Below are 20,330 nucleotides of genomic sequence, written 5' to 3'. Positions count from 1 at the left end.
TGGTGAGTTTTGGAATTGGAGGATAGGAAAAAGGAAAATTAATTACTTCCCTGAATCTGATTTCCACTCTGTTAGCCAGACACGTGTCGCGAATCAAGTGTGGATATTGAATATTACTTTCTATAAAGTTGTTTTGTTGTTTTTTTTTTTTTAGGTTTTTATTTATTTGACACACAGAGATCACAAGTAGGCAGAGAGGCAGGCAGAGAGAGAGGGGGAAGCAGGTTCCCCACTGAGCAGAGAGCCCGATGCGGGGCTCAATTCCAGGATCCTGAGATCAAGACCTGAGCCAAAGGTAGAGGCTTAACCCTCTGAGCCACCCAGGCGCCCCTCTATAAAGGTTGTTTTAAAAAGTACTTCTCTTGGGGCGCCTGGGTGGCTCAGTGGGTTAAGCCTCTGCCTTCGGCTCAGGTCATGATCTCAGAGTCCTGGGATCGAGCCCCACATTGGGCTCTCTGCTCATCAGGGAGCCTGCTTCCTCCTCTCTCTCTGCCTGCCTCTCTGCCTGCTTGTGATCTGTCTGTCAAATAAATAAATAAAATCTAAAAAAAAAAATAAAAAAAAATAAAAAGTACTTCTCTTGAAGGAGCTGACATTTCTGGATACTGGTCAAGTAAGACCAATCGGACTCGAGACCTTTCTTACTCGTCCCTCACTGTGTGACCTCGTCCTGCCTGGGCCAGTCCAGGCTCCACCCCCTCATCCAGCTTAGTTTTCCTCCTGCTCCTTCCTCTCCCACTGCCCCAGGCCACAGCCTTTCCCACCTTTGTGCCTTCACTTCCACGGTGCCCCCCCTGCCTTTCCCTCCTCTGCCTCTGGTGAATTCAACTCATCCTTCCAGTCCCAAAATCCATTTCTGTCTCTCGTCTCCGGTCCTGGTTTACTTATTGTAGCTGCAAATGCAGGAGCACGATAGCAGCTTCATGTCGTGTGTGCCAGGAGCCAGCTCAGGACTCCCTATGCTGTGTACCCAGTTAGGAAGGAAGAACTAACGTCACCATCCTCTCTCCAGACGTGGGAAGTGGGGCACAGAGAGGTTACACAGTGGCAGAGCTAAGGCCATGCCGGGAAGCCAGCCCCAGGTCCTGGCTGTGCACCTCTATGCCTTGCAAAGTCTGCAGTGGGAATCTGCCATCCTTTCCCGGTTCCCTAGCAGCTGCAGAGGGCAGCGCAGAAGGCCCCATCGCGGTTGCTAGCACGTGCACAGCTTCGTCAGGGTTGGGGCTCGCTGTGAGCCTTGTTGGAGAGACAAGTGTGGGGTCCCCAGTGAAGCTGGACAAGGCCGCTGCTAGTGGGCTCACCGGTGCAGCAGGTCACAGAGGTCACGAGGGGCCATTCCTCGGGAGCATCACTAGTGCGGCTTCACCCCAAATATACTCAGTGGGGAGAAGGCCGCTGCCTCCGCACTATGGCACAATTTCTCATTCCCCTCAAATACCATGTTTCCCAGTTTCCGCATTCAGCCAGCCCATGTCATGTACAGCAGAGGCCCCACTGCCCTCCCCGAGGGGACGCTCATAAGCCCATGGCTGGGATCTGCCACTCGGCTTCCAGGACACTTTGCTTCTCTGGAAGGGGTGAGGCATTTTCACCAGCGTGCGCCCCCCCCCACCCCCACTCTGTCCCCTCCTCGGATCTATCAGGCCTACTAAGCCAGAATCCTCAAGGGACAGGGTAGGGGACATTTGCTCTGACGTTAAAATCCCGTGTGAGAACACAATCTAGTAGGACCTGCCTCTGTTTTCCAAAACACACTGGCAGTTGCTGATTCTTATAAAAACCAACTAAAACTATCATGTACATATGTCGTTAGAGAATTTTTCATTTAGGTGTTTGAAATTATTTTATATGCCCTTTCTTCTGTTGCATATGAAAAGCTGAGATGTGTGATCTCCTTAGGTCTAGAGTCACTATAAAATTTAGGTAGGGAACAAAAATAGCTCCAGTGTCGTTTAAATCCAAAGTTAAAAGTTCTTCCCTTTAGTCTTTTGAAAAACAGATACTTCTGTTCATAATCTCTGTGACAGGCATATGGCTTTTTGTTTTACCATTTTTGGAAATAGATGTGTGGCATCTTCTGTAATTGCTGTATTTCACAAAGAAATATTTTTAAGATGAATATTCTATAACCTGAGGGTCAGCTCAGACTCTGAACAGTATAAATTATAGTTTGTTTGTTTGTTTGTTTGTTTGTTTGTTTTTGAGAGGAGGGGGAAGGGCAGAGGGAGAAGGAGAGAGAGAAAGTCCTGAGCAGACCCCATGCGTAGCAAGGAGCCCAGTGTGGGACTCGATCTCACAACTCTGAGTTCATATGACCCAAGCCAAAATCAAGAGTGAGATGCTTGGGACGCCTGGGTGGCTCAGTTGGTTGAGCGGCTGCCTTCGGCTCGGGTCATGGTCCCAGCGTCCTGGGATCGAGTCCCGCATCGGGCTCCTTGCTCGGCGGGGAGCCTGCTTCTCCCTCTGCCTCTGCCTGCCATTCTGTCTGCCTGTGCTCGCTCTCGCCCTCTCTCTCTCTGATAAATAAATAAAATCTAAAAAAAAAAAAAAAAAGAGTGAGATGCTTAACCAACTGAGCCATCCAGTCGTGTGTGTGTGTGTGTGTGTGTGTGTGTGTGTGTGAGAGAGAGAGAGAGAGAGAGAGAGAAATTCAGCTGTGTACATTTAAAGATCAGAGTAGCTTTTATCCAATGATTCCTGAATAGGGCAACATCCCATCTAATATATTTTCATAAAATGAAGCTCCTAAATTGTAGTCTTTTTAATGTGTCCCTGCTGCTTATAACTGGGGGTTTGCGGGGATAGTGTGGCTGGGAGAGCCAGATGGAAGAATTATCCAGTGATACCCTGGCTCACTTTCCTCCTTCACAGAGTGAAGCATCAGGTAGAATACCTGGGTCTGAAAGAAAACATTCGAGTGAGAAGAGCCGGTTATGCCTATCGGCGCGTCTTCCAAAAATTCCTGCAGCGGTAAGAAACTGGTGACTGTGGATTCTTTGGGGTTTCTTTTCTGTTTTTTGTTGTTTTATTTGTTTTTGTTTTTGTTTTTGTTTTGTTTTTTGCTTTGAAAAGGTTTTTTTCAGATATAATTCACTTACTATAGCATTCACACCTTAAAGTATATAATTCTTTGGCTTTTAATGTATTCTTAGACTTGGGCATCCTTCACCACAGTTAGTTTGAGGACATTTTCATCACCCCAAAAAGAAACCCCACTTCCCTAGTTGCCAATCCCTGATTCTCCCCTCACCTCCTGCCCGAGGCACACACTTCTTTCGGTCTAGAAAGAATTTTAAAATATTGCTATATTCTGGCCATTGCGTAGAAATAGTCTCACGATATGTGTTCTTCGGGTCTGGCTTCTTTCAGTTCGTGTTCTGTTTTTACGGGTTGCCTGCCCTGTGGTGTGTATCTGTGCTTCATCTCTACCCGCTGCCCAGTAATACTGGCTTGCGCCAATATTGCGATGCTATATTACATTTTACTTGTTCGTCCGTCAGCTAGCTGATGGGCATCCGTTGTTTCCACTTTTTGGTCAGTGATGAGTCACAGAGAAAGCTGCGGTCAGCGTTCACCTACACACTTGTGTGGACATGTGTTTTTATTTCTCTTGGATGCTCACCAACAAGGGAATTACCGCATCCTCTGGTAACTCTTCGTTGTACCTTATTGATGAATTGTGAGATTGGGTTCCAGCGTGGCTGTACCATTTTGTTTCCCCACCAGCAGTGTTCGAGGGTTCTCCTTGCCGATTTGCTAGTATCTGACTTCGGTAGCACCTATCCTGGTGGGTGTCATGACGTGGTTTTGATGTCATGTCCCTGATGGGAAACAAGCATATTTCATGTGCTTATTGGTCTTAAGAGAAGTGTCTGTTCAGCAGCTTTGCCCATTTTTAAATCAAGCTGTTTGTCCTTTTTTATTAAGTTGTAACAATTCTTTTTACCATTGCTTATTGTAGAATAAATCGGTAGCCACAAGTGTTTGGTCTGCTTAGTGTAACACACCAGTTCGGGGATTCATGATAATTGTGACATGGGAAGGTTTAACTTGACTGACCAAATTAGTAGTATGAAGATGATTTCAGGAAACCTACTTAAGAAAATAAGCTTAAAGTATTTAACCTCAAAATTTTTGTAGAGCCCATGTATAAACTTAAACTGATTTTCACGTTTCTGTTAAAGCGTATTTGACAAGACCTTTACTCAAATTGCTCTTATTTTGTGCTCCTTATTTTTGAAAAGGATAGAATTTAGTGTCCTTAATATTACATGGTTTTAACTTCTCTTAACAATTTGAAGTTAATGGGCTCCCACTGTATTTTCTACATCTGTTTACTCTCATTTAAGAGAGAAGGAAGCCATATATTTGCATTTTAATCAGAAAATAATTATGTCTTCGGGGTATAGCTAGAGGAGCAGAATATAAGAATTTTTTTTTTAATTCAAATTTTATGTAACAAAGAGGTAGCCGGCTGAGGAAGAGCGTCGTTAAGGTTTTGGACATAGAGTAATTCTAATGAAGCAGGGTTTCCTTGAGGACTTTCGTTGTTTATTTTGTCCTGAGATTGGAATGGCTGGCCTACCGGTCGCCAGTGTGGGTGGTTGTATGTGGAAGGTCATTGATGTGGAAGATCAAGAGAGACTTAACAGAAGGGTGGGTCTTTCCATACAGTAAAGCCCCATTGACTCTCTCCACAAGATTCTGGATAGTTTGAGAGGCAGACTAGACATGAAATCTACCCTCATGGCTCTCTGAACTGATGAAAGGGCCCACTCCACCTAGGGTGGAAACAGAACTGTATGGAAAGACATACTTAGGAGGTTGAGAAAAGAAATCTGCCAAGTTCTTGCATGATGATAGCAGCAAACATTTGCTGACAAACAACTGAGATGTGAATTACCAAAGACTACTCTCCTTTAAACAGATCGAGAACACAAGCTAGAATGGGATTTCTCAACCTTAGCTATTGACATTTGGGACTGGTTGAGCCTTTGTCATGGGGGCCATCCTGTGTGATGGAATGCTACTCTCTGTCCCTCCCGAGCTGTGACAACCATAAGTGTATCCAGATACTGCTTCCTGTCCCCTGCTGGGGGTGGGGGTAAAGCCACTTGAGAACCCCGGCTTAGTTAATCATTGAAGTCTTAGCCAAACTGCATGTCTTTGACAAATACCCTTTTTTAATTAAGAGGGGAAAAAAATTAAATACAGGAAACAGTGAATGAAAAATATTTCCTCCATCTTTCCCTAACTCAGAAGGGCCTGCCTTCTAATTCCAAAGCATTCATAATTTTATCCTCCTTCAGTAGTTTTTCCTGTATTTAAAAACTCTTTAATCTTCAAAGTCTCTCCAATTGACATTACTATTAAAAACTAATTTGATGTTTTAAAAAATTTAAACTTGGGGTTTTCTTGTGGATGTTTTGTTGTTCGGTTGTTTGGTTTTTGGGGAAATGGATTCTGAAAGACCTTGGGCCTTCCATATTACTTAAAATCAGACAAGCCCTTGGGATGCCTGGATGGCTCAGTTGATTGAGCCTCTGATGCTTGATCTCAGCTCAGGTCATGATCCAAGGGTCATAAGTTCAAATCCTGCATTGGGCTCCATGCTGAGCATGGAGCCTACTTTAAAAAAAAAAAAAGGACAAGCCATCAGACTTAAACTCCATAAGCAATGCCATGAGCCTCCACACTGGGGAGAGCAGGCTGTGTTACAGGTTTGCTGCAGCTCTGTAAATGAGCTGTAAAATGACCTGGTTTGGTGATAACATCCGGGACCTCCGTCAAGTATGTCAAGTGCCACCCTGGCCCCATGCATGGGACTTTCTTCCCTGACTGACACAGAGTTAACCTGTAGTGAATCTCTGTTGGCCCCTTTATGCTGAGGGACTTTGACTGAAGCGATTCTGGTGCTCCTGCTGTGGGCTTTTCCATTCAGAAGAGACAGATGGACAGCCCTGTCTTAAACAGAGCAACCCTTTTTCATGTCCTATATCTTTTGATTTGAGAATCCTAGGAGAGTAATAAAAAGAGAGTTCAGAAGAAAATTTGTTTCTCAATAAAAAGTACTCAAAAAATGGCTAGGAGGCCATCTGTGTCCATGGGCAGGGACTGTTTCTCAAGAGACGGTGCTGCTTTCCATAAGGTGTGTGAGTCCGAGATCCTGGTCTTGCCGGATAGGGCCAAAGCGTGCCACTGTCTGTCATCTGAGATCCTCTGTGAGTAGCTGAACCGTGTCGTACCTTTATTCTCCTCAGAACTGAGAAAAAAGGCTTTGTTTACAAAGTGGCTTTCTAGATGCCTGCAGAAAGCCTGCGAAGTGAGAAAATAACAATCTGCAGGAAAGGGATGCATTAATACCCAGTATGACTGCCCGTGGGCCCGCCTCCTACACCCCTCCCAGGGAAGGCAGCCCACAGGTCTAAACAGAGCGGTAGTTCTCACACAGCCTAGAGCTTAGAAAATAGGCTTAGCCAATGGGAAATGGCCTTTGTGTGTGTTCATTTCCTCCCTGAAAAATGCTTTATGTTTATCAAAACCATCTCTCTTGACTTTGAATTGGAGACTAAAAATCAAAAAGATGGCTTAATATCCCCACCAGTGGGCCATATGCTCTTGAAGTAAGTCCTGCCCTGCCTTCAGAAGGAACACCCTATTCACCACCCTCAACACAACATTCGTATCTTTAGAAAGTGTCAAAAAGCTATTAGAAATGGCAGTCACTTTGACTCTCAGTTTGGGAAAATAACTATAGATTCTTAGAAAACAATTTTTCAAGCTAGATTCTTGAAAACAATTTTTCAAGAATAACTATAGATTCTTAGAAAACAATTTTTCAAGCCCCTTACTGTGGCTGGAAATAAGCCCAAACGTGGGATCTGATTCTTAGGAAGGAAAATCTGATAGCAATGTAAGAGTTTTCTAAAATTGTTCTTATGGCAACAACATATTTCCCTTGACCTTGACCCAACCTCTCAGAATGTGGAGCGGGGGGGGAAAGGCACATTTGTGAGGAAAGTCAGTCCATATCCTGGGCAAGCGAGAAGAAAGCACAGAAGGCTCAGGAAAGCATGGGGTGTCCAGAGTATCCTAAGAGCTGTCCAGACTTTTGTGTCCTTGGGTGTCAGAAACAACCTCAACTCCTGTGCCGGCACTGGGGTCAGGGCTGCATTTCCTCGGAGGAGGAAACATTGATTGGTCATCTGAGATAACAAGGAGCCCATGACGCACCAGTCCGAGGGAAGAGGACAGCCAACGCACAGGCCTTGAGATGAAATTTTGGCATAGTTGGGTCTTAAACGGAAAATGCCTGATGAGAGGAATGTAAGCTATGATCTGCATCTCTCCAAAACTGGGGGCTTCCTTAGTGGGAGAGCCTTATACGAGAATTGGGTGCTGGTCTCTCCAAAGAATACAAAAGGAGGTGAGGAGGGCACATCAGGCGTCCTGGCAGCTAGGGAGCCATAGCCGTCGTGGTCTGTGGTCACGGGGCCCTGGGAACGCCATGCAAACCTCACGTCTCCCCTAGACCTGAACTGTTAGAAGCCTTGCCTTGTCAGCTAAAGGGAGAGAAAGTCTCAGCAAAACAACTTCCGTACTATAAAAAAAAATCAAATGCAAAATGCAGCGTCATTTTAATGGGGGTGGGCGTGCGTGAATTGCAAAGAGCTGCCCGTTTGCGGTTGCTCAACACATAACTTGCCTTTAGAATTTTGATTACGTGGAGCCAGCCAGAATTGTACTCTTAGAAACTTGTGACCTTGGAGGCCTGGCTTTCTTCTTTCTCTCCTGTAGCCTGCATGACTTTCTCTCCTTCATCCATTTAGCTTGCCAGTACATTCCCGCTTGTTCGGCGGGTCCCCCGGTGGCGTCTAGAAAGGTTCTGCTCTCCGTCATTTATGTGTGGCTTCATTTGTTGGACTTCATTATACCGCACACGAAATGTATTCATGCAAATGTGTGGCTTCAGCTAGGTATTTTCATTTTTAAGTTTTTCATCTCTAAATAGGGAGTAGGAGGGTTTGCTTCTCTGAGACATTGAAGACGTTATCAAGCAAGATGTGAAGATTTGGGAGGGTCCCTAGAATCACCTTGTCCCAGCTAACTAACGCTAAGGGTAATAACCTGATTCTGTCCTCTTAGTGAGCTCTGGATGCCGAAGGCAGGCAGCTCTTCTTTTCAAGATTACTTTTTTCCTTCTCCCTTCGATGCCATAAGTCAGTCTAGTCCTGGTAGTAGCTTCTGGGAACAAAGGGCCTGACTTCTCTGGAGGACTGCAACCCATTCACTGCCTCTGTTCTAGCTGTGCCTATGCAAAGGCCATGCCTCCAACTTCCCTTCCACACTCCTTTCTGATTTCTGCCCCCCTCCCCCTCTCACCCCTGCCTTTCTTTCCTTCCTTCCACCTTAAGTCTGCAGAACCTTCCATATCTGACATCCCGTAACGCTTCTGTTGCTAGTGTGTCAGCGTTTTGCGTAATTACAGTGTTTGTAGCACAGATGTGTAGTAGACTGTATGGTCTTTAAAAGAAGTACATACACATCACCACCTCATGGCTTATATGTAGTGTGGTGGTAGGGGTGAGGTGGGGGTTCACATCTCAGCTCTGACAGTTACTAGCTAAGTAGCCGTGGGTGGGTCTCTATCTGCCTCTGTTTCCTACTCTGCAAAGTGGAATGACCAACTGAATCCGGTGGCTGTGAGAATAAAATGAGATCATCCAGCTAAAGCACCAAGAACGACACGTCATGCAGACAGAACAGCCCATAGTTGTTGGCCATTTTCTGTTGGCTCTGACCGCCAAGCCCGGATGTTGGGGAAGGTGCTCGATGTGTGGTATGAACTACACGGGTGCCTTCAAGGAGGAGGCGTAATGAATTAAGTACAAACGTGAATATAATTACAAACTGTAATAGGTTTTCTGAAGGAAAAATAGTATTTTCGGTGAGAGAGACGAGCAGGGCAGGGGGGATTTTTTGCTTGAGTAGTCCAAAAAGACTTCTCTGGAATTGTCACTGAAGGGGAGGGTCCCTGCACTAGAAACAGCCACGGGAGGCATTTTTAGAACGGCACAGCCTGGTTGAGGGAACAGCATGGGCCAGGCTCTGGGGAGGGAGAGTTTAGTGTGTGTGAAGAAGAGGCCATCCTCCCAGGAACACGGTGAGTAGGAGAGAACGGAGAGAGAAGAGCCAAGGACTGCGTGACCAGGGCCTTGGGACTCGAGATGCACAGGATTCCAGAGGTGGAAGTGCATCCTTAGGAATCACCACTGCTTACGGGGAGCTTTCTGAAACACTTCCCATGAACTGTTTAAGGCCGCAGAAGAGATGGGAGAAACCACTACTGAGAAAACAATGTTTGATTTTGCCTGAAGATTGTCACTGGCCACCTTCTGCAGTGCTATTTTTAGATGGTGGTAGAAAGGAAAAGCAGATTTTCACCAGGGTGTTAGCATGGAAACGGTCGGCTGGGGCGTGGGTAGGAGGGATCTCGGAAACGGGAACACCAGACCTGCTGGCGTCTCACGGCTGTGGAGACCCGCCCCTCAGCCCTAGAACAGAGGTGAGCAGGTCTCCAGGACTCTGCGTAGTCCCGTCCGAGTGTGACCCTTCTCTCCCTGCCTGTCCTCTCAGGTACGCCATCCTGACCAAAGCCACCTGGCCCTCATGGAGAGGGGACGAGAAACAAGGGGTCCTCCACTTGCTGCATTCCGTCAACATGGACAGTGACCAGTTCCAGCTGGGGAAGAGCAAAGTGTTCATCAAAGCCCCCGAGTCTGTGAGTGTGCGACTGCCCCCCCCCCCCCCCCGGTCGTTTCCTCAGGGCCGCCTCTCCCCCCCCCACAGCACCTCTCCTGCCCCTCTCTGCACAGGGATGGCTGCATTCGCCCCCTTCTCCCCCTTTGTCCGTGCCTTCGGTGTCCTCACCGCTGCTCCCAGTCTCTCCCTAGGTCATTCCCCACATCCCTGCTCCTTGTAGCCCTCAGCGTGAGCAGCAGGTTTAAGAAGTCGTGGAGTAGTTTCTCTTCTTTCTCATTGTTTCTCTCATCCATCCTCTTGAGGTGATAGGCCATTGTGTACCCAGAGCCTTGTACAGAACATGGCTCATAGCAGGTGCCCACCAGTTACTTAGAGTGTCCAACAGTGTCTAAGCTGAACGGGACTTATTGGTCCCACACAGGAGGCTTGGGTAAACTTACGTCCTTGCCTGGGCGACACCAGTCAGGTTATGCCACATGGACGTAGGCTTCCTCCTTGAAGGCAGCACAGAGCTCACAGTGGGGAGTCTCAAGACTTTATCTTGAAAACCCTGAGGGAGTCTGGAAAGAACTTTGAGGAGACAAGGAGGAGTAGAACTCTCTGGGTTCGTGGAACAGAAATATTTGGCATCAAACATGCCTTTTACGATTCACAAACATAATTAGACCTCCACAGATTCATTGGAGGAACTTCTTTCTCTTTCCTGATGGGGAGGTGGTCACTTTGAGCCTCATGAACGTCTGTAGGAAGTTCTCCATTCCTAAGCTAAATTCCTTGGAGCAGAACCCGTCAGTTCTTCTGCCCAGTTAGCTCTGGGACCAGGGAATGAAGTCATTACTTCTTAAAAATGGAGAAACTTCTGGAACTGAGTTTAAGCATCATCATTTCCTGAGGTTCCTTGAACAATCACAAGACTCCATTTCAAGAGTCTGTAGTGAACTTGGCAAAATTAATCATCAGATCAAGCGGAAATAACATGAGAACTGGCAATGTTGGTGATAGTGGAAACACTCAAACTTGAGGCAAATCCTGGTCTTGCCGTGAGTTCTCTCTTTTACAATGGGCCCCACGGCCGCTGTTCTGCCGCAGAGGATCAGCCGGAGACCGAGAAATGGTAACGGCTGTAACTGAATGGCTTTAAGAACCATAAAAATTATTAAATAAATAAGAGGCACACATCAGTAGAACCCGTTTATGAGAAGTTTGTGGTAGCATTTTCCACTTTGAGTTATTTGTAGCTTCACAGCGATTTCATTTCCAAATATAAAATGAAAATGTTGTGTCATACACCATTAAGCAACCCACAGAGCAGTTCCTGTTCTTTCTAAAATGGGATGGAGTGATTTATCAGTACAATGCAGAACTCCTCTGTTGTTTTATACCCGCTCTTACTTTTTTGTCTTGCTAAATTTTCACATATAATTAGAACAGCCTCAATATTTTTCAGACTTTTTTTTTTTTTCTGCTGTAGTTGAACTGTGGGTTTTACTTCCAAAGTCAAGGTTTATTTTGGGTGTGCTTTTCCTTGTCTTCCTCCTAAATGTTTTATCGCCATCACCTGATTCTTCTTTTCCCATCTTTTTACGCACACACGCACACACTCACCGTCACCAATAATCTCCCCCCTCCCCCGTCACTCGTCCATCTGCATTGAGCCCTGACATTGCAAACACTTCTACAAAAACTGGTTTTTAAAAATCGACCCTTATGGTTCCGTCCTGACTTTTATAGTAAATGCACTGACTATACAAAATAACCCATTTGCTCTAAGAACCCACATTAGACATCAGACACCAAAAGGTTTGGTTTTGCTTATTTGTTACATATGTCCATGATTTGGGGTTTATTTTTCTCTCTTTGTTTTCCTTTTTCTTTCTTGAACCTCCCTCTAATCCCCTTGACTTGTGGAAAAAACCTAAGACCCAGCTGATCTTTGATAATCTATAGGAAGTTGGGAATTGGTTGCCTCCTGCTTTCTGAGTCACAAGTGTATTTTCTGTGACACTCCCAAAATAGTTCTGGAAAAGAAGAAAACAAGGCTTACTCAGAAACCCAACACTCAAGATAAGAAAGACCAACGAATATTCTTCAAACAAGCAACCGCAGAGCTCAGATTTTAAACATTCTAAGCAAATGTGCAACTGAGTCTTCCTTTTGTTTTTCAAAATCCACTCCTCATGCCTGTTGTTAATGGTGCTGAAGGCTGTGGAATGAAGCAGCGCCTTCCCTTTGAAGTTTGAGATGTTGTTTTTGCACAGCTGGGACTGTGAAAAGCAGAAGCTGAATGACAGGAAGGGACAGATGTGGCTCCTGAGTATAGACCCAGATAAATGGAGGCGACAAATCAAGGCTGGCTGCCTTCAAACTGAATTCACTTGTTTACTTCTGGAATATTTCTGCACTGACTTGTCATCTTTACTTGTGTTCATTGGTACCTCTTATTTGTTTCCTAGAGAGTCATGAAACCCCCTTCCTAGGTGAACGAGAAAGTTTCCCACCATTTCAAGAGTGGCTCCAAAGGCAGATTTGCAGAGAAAGACTCGTATGTCAAAGTGAGGAAGAGCCTGGCAGGGCATGGAAGACCCTTGATTCACTTTCCAGACCCTCCCAGATAACAGAAATATGTGGCTGGTGTTGTCATTGATGAGCCAAATGAAATAAGGTGTTCTGGGATATAAATCTAGAAGGATTCCCGAGCCACAGTGGGCACTCGGCACCTCACAGCTGTTTGCGCCCGTCTTCGTTGTTCCGGAGCTCCGCCGAGGGGTGTGGGGAGGTCAGGACCATCCAAATGGCTCACGTCTCAGGACCTGCCAGTGTCTGATACGGGCCCTTAAGCCGTGAACCGACGTCTGTTCGTTGCGCGTCTGCAGTCCAGCTCCAGTAGCTCTGGTGGTTATGCTCGGGCCCAGTGAGTCCTTGGAGACTGTGTACAGTGGGACATGTGTACTTCATGGAACTGAAAGTAGGGCAGGCCTCCCTCCACAGCAGCACGAGCTCTGCTCCGATAGAAGCTGGAAACTCTGTGAAGAGGCTACACACAGTCGCAAACAGCCGCCACCTCTGACCCATTTCGCCTGGCCCGCTGCTCTCCTCTTGCCATCAAGACCGAGAGCCAGTGGATAAATGCTGAGTCCCTCATTTGATGCGCACAGGTTATGGGCAAGGCAGGCATTATCAAGGCCTGACTGACCTTCAAGATATGGCTGTTTTCCATTCGGTTTTCTTTTGTTAAGCGAATAAAATAGAGATAAAGATGTCCCAGTGATTCTAAAGAGTATGCCCTAGGAACAAAGTTTTCATGTGTGTTCATGAGTCTGAGAAGCTGCTTCCCAGGTTATGTCCTTGACTAACCTGAGTGTCCCTGAGATAACCAAAGAAAGTGACGTTCAGGTCTTGTGAGTTGGCTCACGTTTGCCCTCTCTACGTTCACAGCTATTTCTTCTAGAAGAAATGAGAGAGAGAAAGTATGATGGGTACGCGCGTGTGATACAGAAGTCGTGGAGGAAATTTGTGGCCCGGAAGAAATACGTCCAAATGAGAGAAGAAGGTATTTTAGTCGTTTGTGGGTTGGTTTTGTTGTTTTGTTTGTTGTTTTTGTTTTTTTCCATGCATTTAGCAAATCTCAAGAATAATTTTGAGCTTAGATGAAGTTATAGGTTCACTTTACTCTGTGTATAATGTCATGCGTTAAAAACCTTGCGTTCGTGTGGAATTTCTCTGTGTTTTTCCACACAATTTTCCTCCTCTTTCCGGAGGACTGACCCTCCCATCTTCTCTGTCTTTTCGGTTAATACAGCCTCAGACCTCCTGTTGAACAAGAAGGAGAGAAGGAGAAACAGTATTAACAGGAACTTCATCGGGGATTACATCGGGATGGACGACCACCCAGAACTCCAGCAGTTTGTGGGGAAGAGGGAGAAGATCGATTTTGCAGACACAGTGACCAAGTACGACAGGAGGTTCAAGGTACGCACGGACCACAGGCCGGCATGGGGAACGTTGCCACTGTGACACATCTGTCCACCTCCCTAAATCACCTCTCCTTCCAGGGTGTCAAGCGAGACTTGCTTCTGACTCCAAAGTGCTTGTACTTAATTGGACGAGAGAAGGTCAAACAGGGTCCAGACAAAGGCCTGGTGAAGGAAGTGCTGAAGCGGAGAATCGAGATGGAGAGGGTCTTGTCCGTGTCCCTCAGGTGAGTGGCAAGTGTCGGAGGCACAGGGCTGCCTGACCCTCCTCATCACTGCCATCTGCAGTCGCAGCCGGGAGAAAGGCCTGGCCAGGTCCCCCAGTTGTGAAAATCGTGGTGAAAAGAACCGAGTGTCCTATTTTGCCCTGAGAAGACTGGACCTTCAAAGCGTCTCAAAAATGAGATTCCAAGAAATGGCCTTCTGGTCAGTTGCACTAATCAAGGGGTACGCAGATCTCTTGTTCTTTGCAAATGTGAGAGAAAAACCTGATATTGAAAACTGAGTATAACTGTTCTGACTAAAGTGGGGCCAAGGGACCAGAGGCCTATTCCCAAGCCCTCCTCACCCATGTGGGAGATCTGACCCACTTCACACCAAAGGCCCAAGCAGAGATGGCCAGCCACTCATCAGTATTGCTTTTTAGTTGGTTGTGACCATGGGTTGCCCTGGGAGGGAAGTGTCTTTGGACTCCTGAAGTTCCTTTTTGCCTGTTCGTGCATGGAGAGAGTACAAATGGTCTCCACAGTCTGTAGCCTCGGAGTCCTTACCAAATGCTCCCTTGAGCCCCAGGTTCACAGGCAGGGGCTCTGGCTCTTCCTGTCAGCACTTGGGCTTTCTTTTGATGGAGGGGCTTGTATGTGTGAGGAGACTTCACTAAATCCTCCCAGGCTCAGATCTCCCAGACGAAGGTCCGTCTGATGAGAGGAAATCCTCCCAGCCCACAGAAGGCTGAGAAGAGAGGAAGAAAACCTCCTTCGGGCTCAGTAGTTTCCCCCTTGAGTTGTGTCCCTGGAACCTCTGTGGAGATTGTTGCTTCTGTCAGGGAAAGGTGTGGGCGCCATTGCACTGAACGTGGTGATGTTCTGGTTGCTTATGAACACGTCTTCTGGAATTGGGACACCTCTCTACCCTTATTTCACAGAGAAGACAAAACTGCCACTCTCGGGGAAAGAGTCCGGGTTTTGGGTGCTCAGGCCTCCAACCTACCAGGCTGGAAATCCTGGCTCCGGTGTATAATCCAAAACAGATTTCAGGTTGTGTCCATTCTTGCCTGAGTCACTGGTTTCTGATTCTCTCTGTTCCCGATTCTCCTGATAAAGGAAAAGCCGGGTGGTGCGTGAGATTAAATGTTTAAAACCTTTCAGTTGAGGATGTGATGAAACTTCTAAGCAGACGAGTCCATCCACTGCCTTTCTGCAGTGCCCTATCAGGTGGGCCTCGCTGCCCTGCGTGTTGAGAAAGAGCTCTAGGTGTCGTCCTGTCTCTCAGAAGGTCTTCCTGAGCATTCAGCTCACCAGCTGGTGGGTCACAGCCTGAGCTGGCCACACTTCCTGGCTAGCTGGGCTCTGAGGCCACCCTTGTTGCTCCAGGAACCCAACTGGAAGCTTCTTGTTTCCTTGCATAGGGACCATGCCTACACCTGGGCAGACGGGGTCAGCCGAAACACACTACGTGTTCCTGACAGGAGCTATGGCTGAACGACAAGGGATCTTAGCTCCGGGGCGTATGTGCTCATTACTCTGAGAGGGATTATTACTCTTCCTGTTATTACTGCTCAGGCCTGTCTTTAGCCTTCAGACCACTCAGGCGGTGCTTGATCATAAGTAATCATATGTCTACGTTCGTATCAGCCACTTTGACACTATCTTTTTTGTCTAGTCCTTGAGATTTATCAAGGTGTGTGGGATCTCCCCCACTCAGATTTTTTCCATTCTTCTTTTCTCTCACAGCCTCTGGAGATCGTGGCTCTTGGTAAAGCCACCTTCCTCTGCCTCCTCTTGAGTATTCGTGGTCTAGACCTTTGCTCCCTATGGCCTTCCCTTATTAGAGGATATAATAAAATGAGGTACTCAGCCTAAAAGTTGTTCTGGCTCTCCGGAAAGAAAAAAGAGTCTGAGTCATTGTAACTTGTGATCTGTGCATGTTACAGTTACTGAACCTCACACTCACCAAATTTAACTGTTCCCTCATTTCCTTCATCCACTGGGTTAGGCCAGTAATCTAAACCAAGTGAGGAATGTAACCAGATGTGCAGAATCAAACCCAGAGGCGGAATTGATTGTGGTACCAGACCACCAAACGTGAGTGTGCGTGCGCGCACGTGCTCAAAATATTTCAGTACTGGTATAGAAAAGGATTTTTTTTTTTTAAGATTGTATTTATTTATTTGACAGAGAGAAACACAGCAAGAGAGGGAACACAGCAAGAGGAGTAGGACAGGGAGAAGCAGGCTTCCCGCCGAGCAGGAAGCCCAATGTAGGGCTCAATCCCAGGACCCTGGATCATGACCTGAGCCAAAGGCAGACGCCTAACGACTGAGCCACCCAGGTGCCCCTAGAAAAGGATTTTAACAGTTTTAATTCCGCAAAAAAGTTGTATCATGTATATGTTAGCTGAAGGCAGGCTTAGTGCTTGACTGCTGGCTGGAATGATCACCCAGTGGCTTCTTCTAATGAGGACCATCGAGGTGCCCAGAAGCTCCGTCTTCTGGACCACTTCTAACTCTTATGACCCCTGTGAAAGCAGAATGGGCTCGCAGCTCCCGATCCAACCAACCAGCCATGCCAGAACAACCAAGTGACAGTTTGGGAAATGAGAGCATGACTATTTAATACGAAGGCCTAGTGTTGATTTCTTGAGGTGTGATCATGGCACGGTGGTTATTTTTGTCTAAGGAGGCTTTGTCTGGGCTGCCTGGGTGGCTCAGTCGGTAGAGCATGCAACTCTTGATCTCAGGGTTGTGAGTTCAAGCCCCATAGTGGGTGTAGAGACTACTTAAAAATAAAACCTTAAAAATGAAAATAATAAAAAGGCATTGCCTTTTTTTGATATACAGTGAAATATTTAAGAATAAAATATAATATTTATGGGACGCCTGGGTGGCTCAGTTGGTTAAGCAGCTGCCTTCGGCTCAGGTCATGATCCCAGCGTCCTGGGATCGAGTCCCACATCGGGCTCCTTGCTCAGCAGGGAGCCTGCTTCTCCCTCTGCCTCTGCCTGCCATTCTGTCTGCCTGTACTCGCTCTCTCTCCCTCTCTCTGACAAATAAATAAAATCTTAAAAAAATATATATATATATAATATTTACATTTTGCTCTTATGTTGCCTAGTTTGTGCATGGAAGTAGGGGTAGTGGGTGTTTAGACAAATGTGATTGTGGATTGATAATTGAAACCTCTAATGTATGGAGGTTAATTCTGCTGTTCTACTTTTTAAAAATATTGGAGGGCTCCTGGGTGGCTCAGTGGGTTAAAGCCTCTGCCTTCGGCTCAGATCCTGATCTCAGGGTCCTGGGATCAAGCCCCGAATCGGGCTCTCTGCTCAGCAGGGAGTCTGCTTCCCCTTCTCTCTCTCTGCCTGCCTCTCTGCCTGCTTGTGATCTCTCTCTGTCAAATAAGTAAAATCTTAAAAAAAAAAAAATTAGAAGCTTTCCATAATAAGTTTTTTCTAATCCTCTGGTGACAAATTTTTTACCTTTTACAAATAGACTGAAATATATCTAATCAAGTTATCACTGAAAACTTTTTTTAAAGATTTTATTTATTTATTTGATAGACAGAGATCATAAGTAGGCAGAGAGGCAGGCAGAGAGAGAGAAGGGGAAGCAGGCTCCCTGCTGAGCAGAGAGCCCGATGCGGGGCTTGATCCCAGGACCCTGAGACCATGACCTGAGCCGAAGGCAGAGGCTTCAAACCACTGAGCCACCCAGGCACCCCTATCATTGAAATTTTTAAAAAAACTTTTAGTTAAAGAAAATATAGGATAGGCGCAAAAGCTAAGGGAAAGATGAAGACCACCGTTTCTCAAAGAGACTCCAGGATACTTTGAAAAGGAAAAATCCTGTCTCAATGAAACTTCAGTCAAACACTGCCTGCATTTCTGCCTTCATGGGAGAGCTGGTAAGAATATTGGGATGGCGCTGCCTGGATGGCTCAGTCATTAAGCATCTGCCTTCGGCTCAGGTCATGATCCCAGGCTTCTGGGATCGAACCCTATATCAGGCTCCTGCTCAACAGAGAGACTGCTTCTCCCTCTGCCTCTGCCTGCCACTCCCTCTGCTTATTCTCTCTCAGACAAATAAATAAAATCTTTTAAAAATTAAAAAGGAAATCAGGGACGGCACAGCAACATATAGTTGAGACACTGCTTTCTGGGGTTTGGGGTATCTGCTCATGAAGGCTGATGACTGTCAGTTTTTGAAGGATCCTTCAGGAGCTGCTTCTTGACCATGTGCTCAGCTGGCTTCCCTCTTACTGAGAAACTTAAGTTTGCTGGAACAGTGGCTCCAGGTGTACGAGCCTGTGTTCTTTGCTCTCACATTGTAGGTGATGAGATAGGTACCCTCATGTCTCCTACTTGGGGTTCTGTCCGGTGAAGCTTCTAACGGTCCTTGTCATTCCAGTAGCGGACCGCCAGAAGCCTGAGACCCCAAAGTACGAGGGGTCAGTAGATTTTCCAACACTTACATGCAATAGGAAAAGCAGCCTGCAAGAGAACCTTGGGCAGACGTTCCCCTCGTCACAGGATTCTCGCCCAGGATGCTTCCCTGCCTCGTTGCCTAAACTTGGCAACAAGAGCAGCCTGCTTTACTGCTACTCCACTGACCTGAATATTCCTGAAATCTTGACTTGATGTCACCTTTGATCTTTGGGAACCTGCACGCTGTCAACATTTTTGGACTGACGACTTACCTTCTGTCCAGCTCTGGGTTCGAAGGTGAATGAGAACACAGTCACTGTCTCAAGGAGCTCCCCATCATTCTGGAAGTGGGAGCAGGCATCTGAGTAACCAGGATACTCCTGGGATATGAAAGGCAGGAATGAACCTTCTCACCTCTTTCCTTGGGGCGCCTGTGTTGTGGCCTGACACAGTGTGTATCTACAATCTCAGAGAAATCAAGTGGGACCCAGGCTGGTGCCATTGGTTTCTCTGGATGGTAGAATTCTGGGTAAGGTTTATTTTCTTCTTTAACCACCTCTGAACTGTCCCGTTTGCTAAAAGAAACATATTTCATAATTAGGAAGAAAATTGTATAAAGATTTAAGTCAAGGTAGGGCTGGCCTAGGAAACTGCCTTTTCAGCTTAAAGAGAAAAAAAAAAAAACAAAACTCCTTGAAGTCTTTACTCAGTGTTTTGTAACTAATGTTTTTGTGAAAAAGATATTGGTTAAGGGAGTGAAACAAGATTTTCTAGTGTAGTCAGCAGTACAACAATAAGCCACAAAGATGAGGGATAAAAATGGAGTAGAGAGCCAAAGCAGGGGCTAGTAAAGGATCTTTCAACACGGGATACTACATCGAACATCTGTAAGAAATTGTAGCTTGAGCATATGAACAAGACAGGGGTGAGGTCCAAAGATAAGTCTGAGTTTTTAGAACAAATAAATGTAAAAGCTTTGTTTTCAGACCCTGGAGCAAAGGCTGAGGAGAGGCAAGTGAGCTGAAACTCTGGCCTGGCCGAGGACAGTTACACAGACTCCCATGCCTGGGTCCGCGGAGAGACGGGATTTTGAATGTGACAGTTGAAGTCAAACTGTCCAAACACTTTCTTGTTTCCAGACTCCTGGGCTAATGGACCCTGAAGTTTTGGCCTGCTTGCTTTTTTTTTTTCTTTATGGTCATGAAACTCCTAATCTGAATACGTTGAGCCAGTCAAGGTTGCTTGCGCTGGGTTCCCTTAGCCCTGTTGAATAAGCACTGCCCCACCCAAAGTACAGCCCGGCAAACAGACACATCCAGACACACATCCAGGAGTGCCCTGCGACGAGCAACTGAAACAGGAGTCTGGTTCCTCAGCCCACACCGAGAAAGGTGGGGCTTCTGGTTTTACTCTCTCCCGATTACATGCACTCCCTTCCTCATGCACTAGTCTCCCCCCTGGGCCAGGATGCGGGGATGCTTGGATTTTATTTCATTCATTCCAAATGACTTCTCGGTCAGTATCTTTGTTTGGAGGTCTGCAGTGCTATATCTGAAGTGATTAAGTCAATCCCAGAGTTTTCACCTACCCGGTAAGGGAATGGTGGCTACACCCTCTGAGGTGCATTCTCCCAGACTTTTAAGAATAAAGATTCCATTTCCTAGTTGGGAAAAGTTTATGAACAAGGAGGTATAGTCGAGATGGTGAGCTATCCTGCAAGACCTCGTCTTTCCATGGGAGGAGCAGACAGCTGACCTGAAGACTGCATTTCCCAGGCTTCCTTATGAGCTGGGGCAACCATGTGACATAGTGCTGGCCAATGGGGTGGGAGCAGAAGTGACTTGTACAACTTCCTGGCCGTACCTGGGAAAGGAAAGTGTAGATGCCTGGCTCCCAGTTGCTGTAACACAGTCACGTTGGCCCCGAATTGCGTTTGCACCTGCTGTTGAGTAACAA

General features: G+C 46.4%; 1 protein-coding gene across 3 annotated transcripts in view; it reads left to right on the top strand.

The window, feature by feature from the left end:
• The window catches only part of MYO1E (myosin IE), a 195,408-nt gene that overhangs the window by 153,696 nt on the left and 21,382 nt on the right, over window positions 1-20,330 (top strand). For all 3 annotated transcript variants that reach the window (XM_059372037.1, XM_059372036.1, XM_059372038.1), the window contains 5 exons: window positions 2,872-2,970; window positions 9,637-9,781; window positions 13,198-13,312; window positions 13,562-13,731; window positions 13,815-13,960. In XM_059372037.1, the coding sequence (XP_059228020.1) occupies window positions 2,872-2,970; window positions 9,637-9,781; window positions 13,198-13,312; window positions 13,562-13,731; window positions 13,815-13,960 (675 nt within the window). The remainder of the gene's footprint in view (window positions 1-2,871; window positions 2,971-9,636; window positions 9,782-13,197; window positions 13,313-13,561; window positions 13,732-13,814; window positions 13,961-20,330) is intronic.

This window comes from Mustela nigripes, chromosome 13 (genome assembly GCF_022355385.1).
Source record: "Mustela nigripes isolate SB6536 chromosome 13, MUSNIG.SB6536, whole genome shotgun sequence".
NCBI lineage: Eukaryota > Metazoa > Chordata > Mammalia > Carnivora > Mustelidae > Mustela > Mustela nigripes.
Note: the sequence above shows the minus strand (reverse complement) of the source record. Positions and strands in the feature narration are given on the sequence as shown.